We start from the raw sequence: 14949 nt of genomic DNA on the forward strand, positions 1-14949 counted from the left end.
GAGCTAAAAAAAGGTTTGAAGGAATGAGACGGCGGTGTTCTTTTTAAAATAACAGGCGGGGGGCGTAATCTGGAAGTGGGTTGATCTTAAAGCGTGCGGGTAGGAGTGGCAGCAATTTTCAAAAACCGTAGAGTTGACCACAGTGTCTCTCTAGCAGCTGCAACTTTGGAAAAGAGCGGTAATTCTCATCTGTTGGGCTTGAAACTCTCCATGATAATGGCATCTTCCAGCCCTTCTGCTCAGTCAACCATCAAAGTGGCTGAACCTGGTACATACTTGGTACTTGGTACTATCAGGGATGCTGGGCAATCTTTACTCTCTGAAGAGCCATCCACGAACCCTGCATTTGAAGATTGGAGTGAAGACGCATCGTATTCACCAGTATCAGAGTGGAGCCCACCCCCCTCACCACCACAACTGTGGGCTATGGACAGTGACAACGAGGAAGATTTTTTGTATTTCGGCGACTCTCCCGACATTGATGAGGTAGACTGGGTATGGCCACCCTTCCAAGGCCCTGAGAGATTACCGGAACCGCTATGGGATAATGATGAGGACTCTGTACCCAGAGACTAAAGCATTACACACAAAACTTCAAAAACCTAAAGAGTGAGTGAGACTGCTAGCTGTGTCGTTCAGCAATAATCTTATCTACAAATGTGTTAGTAAAGAGTGACGTGTACTTCTGTCCCATTAAGCAATGGTTTAAGAAATTTCACTGCAAACTATAAAAGGAATCTGAATTTAAATAGAACATAGTAGTGATGGATTAAGTGCAGGAAACACTAGTATAAGGTGTCTATGGAACAAATCTCCGATCCTGCTGCAGACAAATCACACAAAAAAGTGCGCATGCACACAAACATACACACATACACATATATATGTGCATGTGTGTCTGCGCAAGATAATCTGACTCTTGGTGGCGCTGTCACTTGGTGTTCGCTCGCTTTGTGGTAGAGTATCACTTCCTGTTCCTGCTCAAACACAGTGGTGTTTCTGAGTAGCTTTTCTGCTTAGCAATTTAATTTAAATCTTTTGATACATCCCTTTTTCATAGTATAATCTTAACGTGCTTCATCTGAATCACCCTTTCTGTGTGCTCACTACCTAATTTATAGCCAAAGTATTCACTCACTGTCTCTTTACTGTTTCGCTAGCTTAGCTTAGCTCGTAGCCGACTCGTTAGCACCATGGCTACTTCACCTGTCCCTCCTGCACTTTCCTGCTCATTGTGTCAGATGTTTAGTTACTCCTCGGCCTCCTTTAGCAGTAATGATACCTGTAACAAATGTAGCATATTTGCAGCTCTGGAGGCCAGGATTATTGAATTGGAGACTCGGCTTCGCACCCTTCATTCACCCGTAGCTAGCCAGGCCCCTGTAGCTGGTGCAGCCGAAGATAGCGTAGGCCCCGCTAGCTGTTCCCCGGCAGACCCCAAGCAGCTGGGGAAAGAGGGCGGCTGGGTGACGGTGAGGAGGAAGCATAGTCTTAAACAGAAGCCCCAGGTACACCACCAACCTGTTCATGTGTCTAACCGTTTTTCCCCACTCGGCGACACACCCGCCGGGGGTCAAACTCTGGTAATTGGTGATTCTGTTCTCAGACATGTGAAGCTAGAGACACCGGCAACCATAGTCAATTGTCTTCCAGGGGCCAGAGCAGGCGACATTGAAGGAAATTTAAAACTGCTGGCTAAGGGTAAACGTAAATACAGTAAGATCATAATTCACGTCGGCAGTAATGACACCCGGTTACGCCAATCGGAGGTCACTAAAATCAATATTGAATCGGTGTGTAACTTTGCCAAAACAATGTCGGACTCTGTAGTTTTCTCTGGTCCCCTCCCCAATCAGACCAGGAGTGACATGTTTAGCCGCATGTTCTCCTTAAATTGCTGGCTGTCTGAGTGGTGTCCCAGAAACGATGTGGGCTTCATAGATAATTGGCAAACCTTCTGGAGGAAACCTGGTCTTGTTAGGAGAGACGGCATCCATCCCACTTTGGATGGAGCAGCTCTCATTTCTAGAAATATGGACCAATTTATTAAACCCCCCAAAATATGACTATCCAGAGTTGGGACCAGGAAGCAGAGTTGCAGTCTTACACGCCTCTCTGCAGCTTCTCTCCTCCTGCTACCCCCCCAAAAACCCATCTCCATAGAGACTGTGTCAGCTCCCAAACAGACAAAAAACAAACCAAAACCCAGCAATAAACAACTTAAACATAAAAAATCACAAAGAAAGAACAATACAGTATCCACATCTGAACCAAAGAGTAAAACAGTGTAATGTGGAATATTAAATATTAGGTCTCTCTCCTCCAAGTCTCTGTTAGTACATGACTTAATAATTGATCAACAAATCGATTTACTGTGCCTTACAGAAACCTGGTTGCAGCAGGATGAGTATGTTAGTTTAAATGAATCAACACCCCCGAGTCATTCTAACTACCAGAAACCTCGAAGCACAGGCCGAGGGGCGGTGTGGCAGCAATTTTTCACACCAGTCTATTAATTAACGAAAGACCAAGACAGACTTTTAATTCATTTGAAAGCCTGATGCTTAGCCTCGTCCACCCCAGCTGTAAAACTCAGAAACCAGTCTTACTTGTTATCATCTATCGTCCACCTGGGCCTTACACAGAGTTTCTCTCTGATTTCTCAGACTTTTTATCTGATTTAGTGCTCAGCTCAGATAAAATAATTATTGTGGGTGATTTTAACATCCATGTAGATGCTAAAAATGACAGCCTCAACATGGCATTTAATCTGTTATTAGACTCAATTGGCTTCTCTCAAAATGTAAAAGAACCCACCCACCACTTTAATCACACTCTAGATCTTGTTTTAACATATGGCATAGAAACTGGACATTTAACAGTGTTTCCTGAAAACCCTCTGCTGTCTGATCATTTCCTGATAACATTTACATTTACAATAATTGATTACACAGCAGTGGAGAGTAGACTTTATCAAAGTAGATGTCTTTCTGAAAGTGCTGTAACTAAGTTTAAGAATATAATCCACCCACTGTTATCATCTTCAATGCCCTGTACCAACATAGAGCAGAGCAGCTATCTGAACGCTACTCCAACAGAGGTCGATTATCTTGTTAATAATTTTACCTCCTCACTACGTACGACTCTGGATACTGTAGCTCCTGTGAAAACTAAGGCCTCAAATCCGAAGTACCTGACTCCGTGGTATAATTCTCAAACACGTAGCCTAAAGCAGATAACTCGTAAGCTGGAGAGGAAATGGCGTGTCACAAATTTAGAGGATCATCATTTAGCCTGGAGAAATAGTTTGCTGCTTTATAAGAAAGCCCTCCGCAAAGCCAGAACATCTTACTATTCATCACTGATTGAAGAAAATAAGAACAACCCCAGGTTTCTCTTCAGCACTGTAGCCAGGCTGACAAAAAGTCAGAGCTCTACTGAGCCAACAATCCCTTTAACGTTAACTAGTAATGACTTCATGAACTTCTTCACAAATAAAATTTTTATCATTAGAGAAAAAATTACCAATAATCATCCCACAGATGTAATATTATCTACAGCTACTTTTAGTACCATCGATGTTAAGTTAGACTCTTTTTCTCCAATTGATCTTTCTGAGTTAACTTCAATAATTAATTCCTCCAAACCATCAACGTGTCTTTTAGACCCCATTCCTACTAAACTGCTCAAAGAAGTCCTGCCATTAATTAATTCTTCGATCTTAAATATGATCAACCTATCTCTAATAATCGGCTATGTACCACAGGCCTTCAAGCTGGCTGTAGTTAAACCTTTACTTAAAAAGCCATCTCTAGACCCAGCTGTCTTAGCTAATTATAGGCCAATCTCCAACCTTCCTTTCATATCAAAAATCCTTGAAAGAGTAGTTGTCAAACAGCTAACAGATCATCTGCAGAGGAATGGCTTATTTGAAGCGTTTCAGTCAGGTTTCAGAGCTCATCACAGCACAGAAACAGCTTTAGTGAAGGTTACAAATGATCTTCTTATGGCCTCTGACAGTGGACTCATCTCTGTGCTTGTCCTGCTAGACCTCAGTGCTGCGTTCGATACTGTTGACCATAATATCCTATTAGAGCGATTAGAACATGCTGTAGGTATTACAGGTACTGCACTGCAGTGGTTTGTATCATATCTATCTAATAGACTCCAATTTGTTCAAGTAAATGGAGAGTCCTCTTCACACACTAAGGTCAATTATGGTGTTCCACAGGGTTCAGTGCTAGGACCAATTCTATTTACATTATACATGCTTCCCCTAGGCAGCATCATTAGAAGACATAGCATAAATTTTCACTGCTATGCAGATGACACGCAGCTCTATCTATCCATTAAGCCAGGTAACACACACCAATTAGTTAAACTGCAGGAATGTCTTAAAGACATAAAGACCTGGATGGCCGCTAACTTTCTGCTTCTTAATTCAGATAAAACTGAGGTTATTGTACTCGGCCCTGAAAATCTTAGAAATATGGTATCTAAGCAGATTCTTACTCTGGATGGCATTACCTTGGCCTCCAGTAATGCTGTGAGGAACCTTGGAGTCATTTTTGACCAGGACATGTCCTTCAATGCACATATTAAACAAATATGTAAGACTGCTTTCTTCCATTTGCGCAACATCTCTAAAATTAGAAATATCCTGTCTCAGAGTGATGCTGAAAAACTAGTTCATGCATTTATTACTTCCAGGCTGGACTACTGTAATTCTTTATTATCAGGATGTCCTAAAAACTCACTGAAAAGCCTTCAGCTGATCCAAAATGCTGCAGCAAGGGTACTGACAGGGACTAGAAAGAGAGAGCATATTTCTCCTGTTTTGGCTTCCCTTCATTGGCTTCCTGTTAAATCCAGAATTGAATTCAAAATCCTGCTCCTCACATACAAGGTCTTAAATAATCAGGCCCCATCTTATCTTAATGACCTTGTAGTACCAAATCACCCCATTAGAGCACTTCGCTCTCGCTCTGCAGGCCTACTTGTTGTTCCTAGAGTATTTAAAAGTAGAATGGGAGGCAGAGCCTTCAGTTTTCAGGCCCCTCTTCTGTGGAACCAGCTTCCAGTTTGGATTCAGGAGACAGACACTATCTCTACTTTCAAGATTAGGCTTAAAACTTTCCTTTTTGCTAAAGCATATAGTTAGGGCTGGACCAGGTGACCCTGAATCCTCCCTTAGTTATGCTGCAATAGACGTAGGCTGCCGGGGATTCCCATGATGCATTGAGCTTTTCCCTTCCACTCACCTTTCTCACTCACTATGTGTTAATAGACCTCTCTGCATCGAATCATATCTGTTATTAATCTCTGTCTCTCTTCCACAGCATGTCTTTATCCTGTTTTTCTTCTTTCACCCCAACCGGTCGCAGCAGATGGCCCCGCCCTCCCTGAGCCTGGTTCTGCCGGAGGTTTCTTCCTGTTAAAAGGGAGTTTTTCCTTCCCACTGTCGCCAAAGTGCTTGCTCATAGGGGGTCATATGATTGTTGGGTTTTTCTCTGTATTTATTATTGTGCTATCTACTGTACAATATAAAGCGCCTTGAGGCGACTTTTGTTGTGATTTGGCGCTATATAAATAAAATTGAATTGAATTGAATATATAGCCAAATTTAAAAAACAAATTGTGTTTCTGCTGAAATTTTATGAAAATGTTTATTTTTTTCATAACAGTAACACAATCGTACAGCACGATATCGCCTACAATCCCACAACCTCTTGATATAACTACGGGTAAGTTTTATATTTTGTCTTTGATGTGCTTTTGTAATCCTCTGATTAAAGAAACAAGGATGGACTGACAGAATCAGTATGTTAGATTGTAACTGCAGAACAGACTCCAAATCACACAAACATGAACATGTTTTCTTCCACCTGACTGAAGTCTTTGATGCAATCTTTTCAAAGATGATCCATGTTATAAATGTGAAGATGGCTGGAAGCAACATGGAGAAAAGTGTTATTTTTTCTCTACAAGCAAATCATCCTGGAATGAGAGCAGCACTGAATGTATCACTAAAGGAGGAGACCTGGTTAAGATAGACAGCAGTGAGGAGCAGGTACAAACCACTGCTGCAGGTTCATGTTCTCACCCTCATGTTTCATCATCCCAGGACTGAAAGTTTCACAAAGTAACTTAATCATTTTTTTCTGTTTAGAGTTTCTTGAAGATAGCTCTCGATTTTTTGTTGAATAGCTATGACGACATTTTCTGGATCGGACTGACAGACTCAGCAGTAGAGGGCAGATGGTTGTGGGTGGATGGCTCACCGCTGAATGAAAGGTTTGATTCAGTCCAATTACATTATACTACACTTCATACATATGAAATGTACTACATGGTTTGCCTAGTCACAATAACAGTCACCTTAGACGGTGGATTATAGTGTAAGGAAAAGACAGAAAGAAGAGAGACCAGCGGTACTCAGTGACAGTGAGGTGGCGAGCAGAAAGAGAAGGGCTTAACGACCGGGACAAAACACAAACAGTGAGAAAGAGGAACCAGATTTTATGACATGCAGTACTGGCATATAAAAAAAAAAAAAAAAAACACTGAACAAATTATCAAACTGTTTTTGTTCATTTTCAGAATCAAAGTTTGCTTTTACAGTTAATGCCCGTTCTGTTCTTCATCCCTTAGTTTGACATTTTGGTTCTTTCATGAGCCAGATGATTGGACTGGAGAAGATCCTGATGGAGAGGACTGTGCAAGGATGGGGCCAGTGTATTGGTTTGATATTTCCTGCAAAGTAAATCATAGAAGTATTTGTGAGAAACCAGCTGTGGCTCTGTGTGACTAAATTTAATTCAGGAAGTAAAGATGGAAGTAGAGGACACAATGAGGCCATTTTTCAAAAGCTAATGCTGCAAACTTTTAAAGCTTCCTTTCAGAAATGTTTAATGAAAAGATATATATACCATTTAAAATGAAATAAATGTTAATTCATTTGTTCCTGATATTTTTACTGTATGTATTATGTGCTAAAACTGCAATGTCACCTGTGAAACGCCTTTTTTTGTTGTAACTTTTAAGAATTTACATCAGTGTCTGACCTCACAGAGGAGTTATAAACTAAAGCCTATAAAAATAAGCTTTGTACTGTCTGTTTTATTAAAATAATATAAAAACTTTCCAGACTGTAAATAGACTCAAGGGAGATGAAAGACAGTTTAAACCAACAGTTGATATTAAACTTTGGAAACTTGAGAGGAAATTTTAAAGTAACAGAGACATTTGTTGCTGGTCTGCAGGGTTCAGATCAGCCTTTTAACCAACGCAGAACTTTCGCAATCAGCAGCACGAAGAGAAAACAAAACATCGCTGACAACTTGATGTGGAACGAGTTATGACAGGAACACTGGCACAGATGTGCGGCGGGTTTCTGTTCAGATTTTATATTGCTGGCAGGTTTCTTCTTTCACACGCCTGCTGACTGACTGGTCAGCCAAAATTCAAGGCAAACTGGTGATATAGTATTGACATATGGAGCCGGCATGATGAAACTCTTATTTACAGTTTAAGAAACAGTTTTAAATTCAATTGCCATCTTTCAATGATTCATGCTGATGTTTTTACTGTGTATATATTCTTAAATCAATCTTGATGCACTTATTAAAAAAGTCCTTCAAACACTGAATCCTCCTGATCAGGTGTAAATGATGGGTGATCCACTAGTTACGGGGTTATACATGTACCCTCTCTCGCCCCCTCCTCCAGCCCTCGGACAGCAAGGATTCGGATGATCGTGGCTTCCACGCTGCTGTCATTGAGAGGGGCGGGCGAGAACCACAGAGGGCTGCTGGGAAGGCAGCTCCGATCTGGCTGGAGGTAGAAAAGATCGCTGCGCTGCCTCAGCGATGCTGGACTACATGAAATAGGAGAAAATGTGTTTTTTTTTAAAATAACATTAATAATAATTTGAGGTCATTAAAGTTAGAGAGCACTAAATGTAAATACATTTAATACATTTTGTACCTTGTTTTAGCGTTTATACAGAACTGTTTCAGTTTCTTATGCATTAAATGGGTTTGCAAATTTCAAACTAGGAGAAGTAACACAGCTGATAGATTTCTTAAGTTAGAAAGAACCAGCAGGATCAGGCAGCGAATTTGCCATTAAATATAAATGTATATACTGTCATTTCTAGTCTTACCAGCTGAATGCTGAGGCAGAGGTAGAACAGCCTGTTGAGGGAGTACGGCTCTCCATCGGACTGTTTCACCTCCCTGATGAAGCAAAGCAGGCAGTCGCTCAGTTCAGCCACAGAGCAACGAAGGAGGTCCGCCTTCAGCGTCAGTGCATGAGCTAACAGATGAAAGAGTCATGAAAAGGTTTTAATGGATTAGCTTTGACATCATTGCCTTCATGAGACAAATAATAATAAATAAAGTTACACTCAAAGTGTATTCATCTGCTCTGTTTTTATGAATTTGTGAATTTTATGAATGTGTCAGAATGGAAAGACAAAAGTTTCTCACAGGACTCCTGATTTTATGGTCTCTATATGAAGGTCAAACTTAAAACTTGTTTTCCAGCTACAGGACCTGGGCATCGTGCAGTCACTGAGTCGACCATGAACTCCTCTGTATACCAAAGTATTTGGCTTTGGAGTCAAACGTGAGGCCCAAACTGAATCATGAAACAGGACAATGATCCCAAAGTCCAGACCTCAACTCAACTGAAATGCTGTGGCAGGACCTTAAGAGAAATGTATTCCTGCTAGATTCTACAATGTAGAGGGGTGTAGTTACTTTTTCACAGGAAAAAAAAATGGGGAAATTTTCAAACAGCAGCATAAAGTTCTTAAAAGTTAGAAAAAAGCTCCATCCTCTACCTGCACATATGCACGAACAAAGCAGAAAACAGCATGTTTCATGACTATAGTAGTATGAACTGGGATTTTTCCACCTGAATTTTTTCAGCTCATTTCAAAGAGGAAAACCATCTAAAACTTACAGACAAGTAAAAAAAATGTTACAAAACATACAAGAAACGGGCTCCAGGTTGGTTTGTGACTCTCTCCACTTGATCCATCTCTTCCAGGCATCAACTCCACACTCACTCTTCAGGGTGTTTTGCTTTGAAGACACAAGTTGAGTAAAGTCTGTTTCAGGAGTGTCTTGCTCATCTTTCTTTGAAAGCTGCTCCAGGTTACAATCCTGAGACACACAGAAGTGTCAAAACCACAGAAAGGAAACATCATGCAGCTTCTAACCAGCCATCTCAGCTGGTTTCTCACCTTGTTTTTGTCTTTGTCCAAAGTTTGTGGTACTAAAATTGGAGGAGGAGGAGCGACGGGTGATCTCTGAGGAGTTTCCAGAGCTGAAGGAGGAGAAAGAGGTGGGAGGTGAGGAAGAGGGCTGCTGGGCATGTCCTCATCTGAAACTGGAGGGGAGGTTTGGCGGCCTGGCGGGTGAGTGACCGGCCCGGCACTGGTATCAAAGAAATCCTCCTGGTTGTCAAAAGTGGGCTTAAAATCTGTACGCAAGTCACTGCTGCAGCTACTGGCGTGGTCTGAAAATAATGAAAAAAACCAAGAGAGAGAAACAATTCTTTTATCCTTTTTATGTTTATTATTATTAGAGAAAAAATATGCACTTATTACAGGAAAGCAGGACCTATAATCCATGTGACAAGACCTTTTACAAAGCACATATTCTGACAGCTCAAAGCAATAAAACCAGCAAGTTCAACAACTGCACCTAAATGGAGTAGAGCCAGCTGTTATTATTACTAACCCAAAAAACACACTGTATGTAAGTGTTGTTGAAGCTAATATTATCCTGTGTATTAACATTGTTAACAGGTAATACCAAGGTGTGTTTGTTTACAGGAAATCTCTGGTGACACAGGATCTTTGAAACAGCTGTGACTGTCACGTCCATCCCGAGTAAACCGAAACATTAAGTCATAAATGATGAGACCATAACAATGACATAAATAGAGGGAACAGACATAGTTGCTGTGATTTATATAAAAGCAGCTGTTTGGTTCAGTTTGGTTCATGTGTCCATAAATGATGATAACTCATTTTTCTTACCCAAGTACTACAGGTCGTCCTGTCCCTGTAAAAATGTAACTCTTTAATTACATAAAATAATTACAAACAATTCTTACCCTGTAGGGATGAAGGCTTGTGTCCTTCTTCTTCTTTTATCATTTGTCCATGCTTCTGCCCTTCCTCGCTCTGCTCTGTCTCCGTCTCAGGCCTGATGTTGAGCTCGCCCTGTAAGTTTTCAGGATGCAAACTCTCTTTTGTGGATTTGACCGTTGACTCAGAGCCATCTGTGTTCACAGGGAGGACCAGGGGCACAGGCAGCTGTGGGAAACACAGACTTAAGACTCGGGTTTCTACTGATTTTAAAAGGTTGAAATGCGGAGAATGACAAATGTACTTAACAAAGTTAAAAGCAGCAGGACAAATAGCTTTCAACAAATTCTCATCATTTTTTAATGAAACAGAATTCAGATATTTTTTCCTCAAACAGAAAAAAACTTAAAGGATTTTTTAAAAATATGTAACCTAGAAGTGACAAGTACTTTTAAAGAATGAGAGCATTTGTCTTACAGTAATGGTCTCATATTCGTTTAAGATCAAAGATGTGTTTTACTTACCAGTAAGGGCAGGCCCACCGGCTGTGGAGTGTACTGGCTGTACATGTTCATAGGCACAGGAACGTAAACCGGCACTGGGACAGGCAGGACCACGACTTTAGGATCACAACTGTCACGGTCTGTATCGGCAGACCGTGGGGAGGTGGGGAAACAGGACCCAAGCGTCGGACTCTTCAGTGCAAACAGTGTTTATTTACAAGGTGGTGAAGAAAACAACAATAAATCCCCTCTTGTCCCTGACTCCCGTGTTGTGTCTTCTTCCCAAAAAGTCCCCGTGTAGTTCTCTGCTCCAGTGTCTCTGCACTCCCCGTGCTCACTGCCCTCTCCCGTTCCACGTTCCTCCTGAGGGAAAACAATAGAGGCAGCCGTTAACACACTATTAGTGATGGTAAATTTGATTCTTTTTACTGAATCGAGTTTTAATGAGTCACTCACCAAAGTGAATCGGGTTTTTTGAGTCATTTGAGTCACTGAGTCAGTTGACCAGAGAGTGCAAAAAATGTACATTTTCACTCAAACTTAATTTGTTTCTCTTTTAATGTAAATCCTACTGCTAAGATGAGTGATTCTTAAAGAAAACAACTATTTTATATAGCAAAAAAGAGCAAAAGAATTTCTAAAGGGAACATTTCTTTTGTTTATTTTTATTTTATTAGTATTTTCCTTACATGTGTCAAATATATATTTTTCATCTAAATGTCCACTGAGCTGTGAGCCAGGGGGCGGTAGTGCGCCTTAACATTGGTTGCCAACGAAGAAGAAGAAGAAGAAGTAGCTGCGAGCCAGGAGGGAGGGGGTGAGTGAGTGAGTGATTCGTTCGCTCTATGATTCAGCACAGGAGGGAGGGGGTTAGCGAGTCATGAGTGATTCGCTCGCTCTATGATTCAGCACAGGAGGGAGGGGGTGAGCGAGTCATGAGTGATTCGCGCGCTCTATGATTCAGCACAGAAGGGAGGGGGTTGGTGAGTCCTGAGTGATTTGCTTACACTACGATTCAGCACAGGAGGGAGGGGGTTAGTGAGTCCTGAGTGATTTGCTTACGCTACGATTCAGCACAGGAGGGAGGGGGTTAGTGAGTCATGAGTGATTTGCTTCCCCTACGATTCAGCGCAGGAATGGAGGGGGTGAGTAGCTCAAATGTGCTGTTAGCATGTTAGCAGAGCGTTGCTACTGTGAACCGAGGAGCTATTGTCTTGATGTGAGCTTCTACTCAGGGTTTTTTCTTCCAGTTCAGAGCAGAAATGTTTTTGTTAAGATACTGGATGTTGTGTTTTTCTTCACAATTTGAATTATAAGCTAGATATATTTCTACTAGTGAAATTAGTTTGCTAACAGCAACAGGGATGAGTCAGTGAGTCAGTTGCGCTTGTGAATCATGATTCACGAGTCAGTAAAGTGATTCTCGAGTATTGAACGATTCGTTCATGATTCGCGCATCACTACACACTATATCCTAGCAGGTAGTGATGGGTCCTGCAACACTGACGCACCGACGCATGTATCAAGCTCACCTAGCGAAGCCTGTATCGGTGCGTGCGTCGCGTTAAGAAAAAGTCACGTGAGCGATACAGCTGCTGTATCGCTCATTGCCAACGCGCCAAACTGTGTTTAAAAAGTACCGCATCCGTATCTGTCAACGGAATGAGTCACCACCAAAAAAACACAAAATTACTGTCGCAAAGATTAAAAAAAAAAAAAATACACATCTCTCCATAACAAAATGGAGCCCGAAAGAAAAAGAAATGTTTCTGCTGTGTGTGATCATTTTGATCTTTTAACTGCAAATAAGGTAATAGTTTGACTGTCTTTGTTTCAGTGTAATCTATCAGAATAGGAAAAACAGCGATGTGAGTTGAAGTGTAAATTATTTATTTCAGTTTATGCAGGTTAAATGTCGCATCTGTTCTGCGTTTCTTACACAAACAAAAGCACCTCCTCAGTGTTTAGGCATTACAGAGCCAAACATGAAAATGAGGAGACAAACTCACCGAGAATGAACACTGGTAGGCCTATATTGACACTGAACAGCTTTATCATCATTTTTTTTTAAATTAATATGTGTTTTATTATTTTGAAATCAAGCATCTAGGAAGACTGTTCTGGACCAGGCAGTCCTGAATTTTATTATAAAGGACTGCCAACCCCCTTAGTATTGTGGAGAGTGTCGGAGAGAAACATTCCAAGATCGGAGGATCCTTTAACGTACTGGGGGAATAGGAAGACATCTTATCAGAACTTTTTCCCACCTGGCTTTACAGTTTTTGTGTACCCCAGCTTCATCTGTGCCTGTGAGTTTTCCAAAGCTGGGGAAATGGTGTCAAAAAAATGCAATAGACTGAATGCAAAAACTGGATAAACTTATTTTTCTGAATAGAATTTTATAATAAACTCTGAGTCAAATGGGTAATATTACATTCACAATACTTTCATTTTAATTTTCACTTAGTGTCATTCACAATATATTTTATAGATGTCTACAATATTTGAAATGTAAAAGATATAAAATGATTCCATGGAAAGTACAATACCTTACAGTGTACAAGTATGACTAGGTCATTGAATCAGTGTCTGTTGTGAGTCTCAAGTAAGTTGCCTGCAATGATATTTAAGGTCCAGCAGGTGTCAGTATGGAGCAAAACAGCAACACTGTGTCGACACAGTATCGATACAGTTTGGGGAATGTGCTGAAACGCTTCACGAGGCCTCATCTACCCATCACTACTAGCAGGCATACACTCACACTTTCCTACAAGCTAGAAGACTGACGTGAAGTCAACCGCAATAATCCAGCGTCGGTGGGAGCTCCATCGCTCTTCTAAATCGCTCCCCCGGCGAGCCCAGATGAGGAGCAGGTGTGTGGCAAGGACTTTAGGCGTGGCCAGTCCTCAAGCCAGGCCACGCCCCTCAGGCCTGAAGGTGCCTGTAACTTGGCCACAGAAAACAGCAACACACAAACGCACACACACACCTGCCTACATACGTATGTGGACAGAGATAAGAGGCAGTGCAGACGACACACCAAATGATAATAATAATGACAATAATAATAATAACAACAGTCATAGTCCCCACTGCCCATGGACCCCGAGTCCCCAGAGCCGGGTCCATGACAACAACGGTCTTCTAACAACAGAAAAGAAAAAATTGAGTAAACACCAAAACTGTTAATTCTGAAAAGATGGTACCTGTTCATATTTCACAACAGACATTTTATGTGCTTTACCTTTTTGTGTCTCTATCTTAAGAGTGTCTTCTGTACAGGAGACTCCTTTGTTATGAACCAATGGAGTACAGATGATCGACTTGTTCTTCAGCTCCTTTGGGACAGTCTGAACGCTGGCCTCGAAGAACAGAGAGGTCACAAAAGCACCTTCAATACGAACAAATCAAAACTACGACAACGACAACTTGGCTTCATTTGTAACACAGATCATATTATTAGGTTATTCTGAAATTTAGCCACTTCTAATGTATCAAAACAGAAGTTTATATAGAAGCACATCAATTAAAACATCTTTGTAGACTTACATGTCCAATGACCTTTGTTTGAATATCAGTGATGGAGCCTGTGGAGAAATGATAGTCAGAAAAAAAACATGGCAACAAAGGTAAAAACTCAGAGCAGCTAAAACAAAACACACACAGCATCACAATTTGCCACAATTACTACTCGTGTGTGCGTGTACCAAGCTGTGGAGAGGCTGCTGAGCCGCTGTGCTGCCTGGTCAGAGCATTAGCCAAAGATATAACATTCCCAATGACAGGAGAGGACTCTGCTGGTGCTGCAGATACCAGAGATGAAGAGACTTCTGGAAAGAGAGGAGAGCCTGTCAATGGTGGTAGTAACTGATTAAACTGCAGCAGAGATTTATGAAGCCCATGACTGACCCAGGACTCAAGAACAAATTATTATCCCCTTCACTTAACCAGGAAGCTCCATCAAGAGCAAATGAAACAGCAAATGTGCATACCTCCGTCGAGCATCTGAACCTTGTTACTGCAGAAGTGCAGGAGACACTTCATGCCACAGAAGTATTTGACCTCTCCCAGAAGTGGCAGACTCTGCTTTAGTTTCCCTTTGTTACTGCAAGTGTCACATTTTGCCACTTGAGAAAAAAGTTAGTTAGTAGTAGAATTGGTGATTAAATTGTCTTTTTACAAATTATATTCAAGAGTAAAAAAAAAGGGGGGGGGGACCCTTCATCTGCAGCAGACAGACTGAGCAGAGTGTGAGCATCACCCTTCACTTACATGGCTGAGGAGCATTTTGTATTTTAAGCAGCAGGCTTCAGAGCAGAACTTGATGTCCATGTCTTCACCCGG

General features: G+C 41.3%; 1 protein-coding gene and 1 non-coding gene across 2 annotated transcripts in view; one reads left to right on the top strand and one right to left on the bottom strand.

Annotated features, from left to right (window-relative positions):
• The window catches only part of LOC109196492 (zinc finger MYM-type protein 4), a 196862-nt gene extending 182132 nt beyond the window's left edge, over positions 1 to 14730 (bottom strand). The window contains exons 1-10 of the mRNA XM_019350532.2: positions 14598 to 14730; positions 14313 to 14435; positions 14155 to 14192; positions 13850 to 13967; positions 13743 to 13749; positions 10627 to 10735; positions 10129 to 10330; positions 9251 to 9525; positions 8999 to 9170; positions 8165 to 8316 (exon numbers count right to left, since the gene is read on the bottom strand). Of these exons, the coding sequence (XP_019206077.1) occupies positions 8165 to 8316; positions 8999 to 9170; positions 9251 to 9525; positions 10129 to 10330; positions 10627 to 10735; positions 13743 to 13749; positions 13850 to 13967; positions 14155 to 14192; positions 14313 to 14435; positions 14598 to 14649 (1248 nt within the window). The 5' untranslated portion in view covers positions 14650 to 14730. The remainder of the gene's footprint in view (positions 1 to 8164; positions 8317 to 8998; positions 9171 to 9250; positions 9526 to 10128; positions 10331 to 10626; positions 10736 to 13742; positions 13750 to 13849; positions 13968 to 14154; positions 14193 to 14312; positions 14436 to 14597) is intronic.
• Positions 921 to 6787, top strand: LOC102079749 (uncharacterized). Its single transcript, XR_003215866.1, has 5 exons — positions 921 to 956; positions 5685 to 5744; positions 5919 to 6070; positions 6208 to 6294; positions 6652 to 6787. It is a non-coding gene; the product is annotated as an uncharacterized LOC102079749 (transcript).
• Positions 14731 to 14949: the final 219 nt, after the last annotated feature.

This window comes from Oreochromis niloticus, linkage group LG22, assembly GCF_001858045.2.
Source record: "Oreochromis niloticus isolate F11D_XX linkage group LG22, O_niloticus_UMD_NMBU, whole genome shotgun sequence".
NCBI lineage: Eukaryota > Metazoa > Chordata > Actinopteri > Cichliformes > Cichlidae > Oreochromis > Oreochromis niloticus.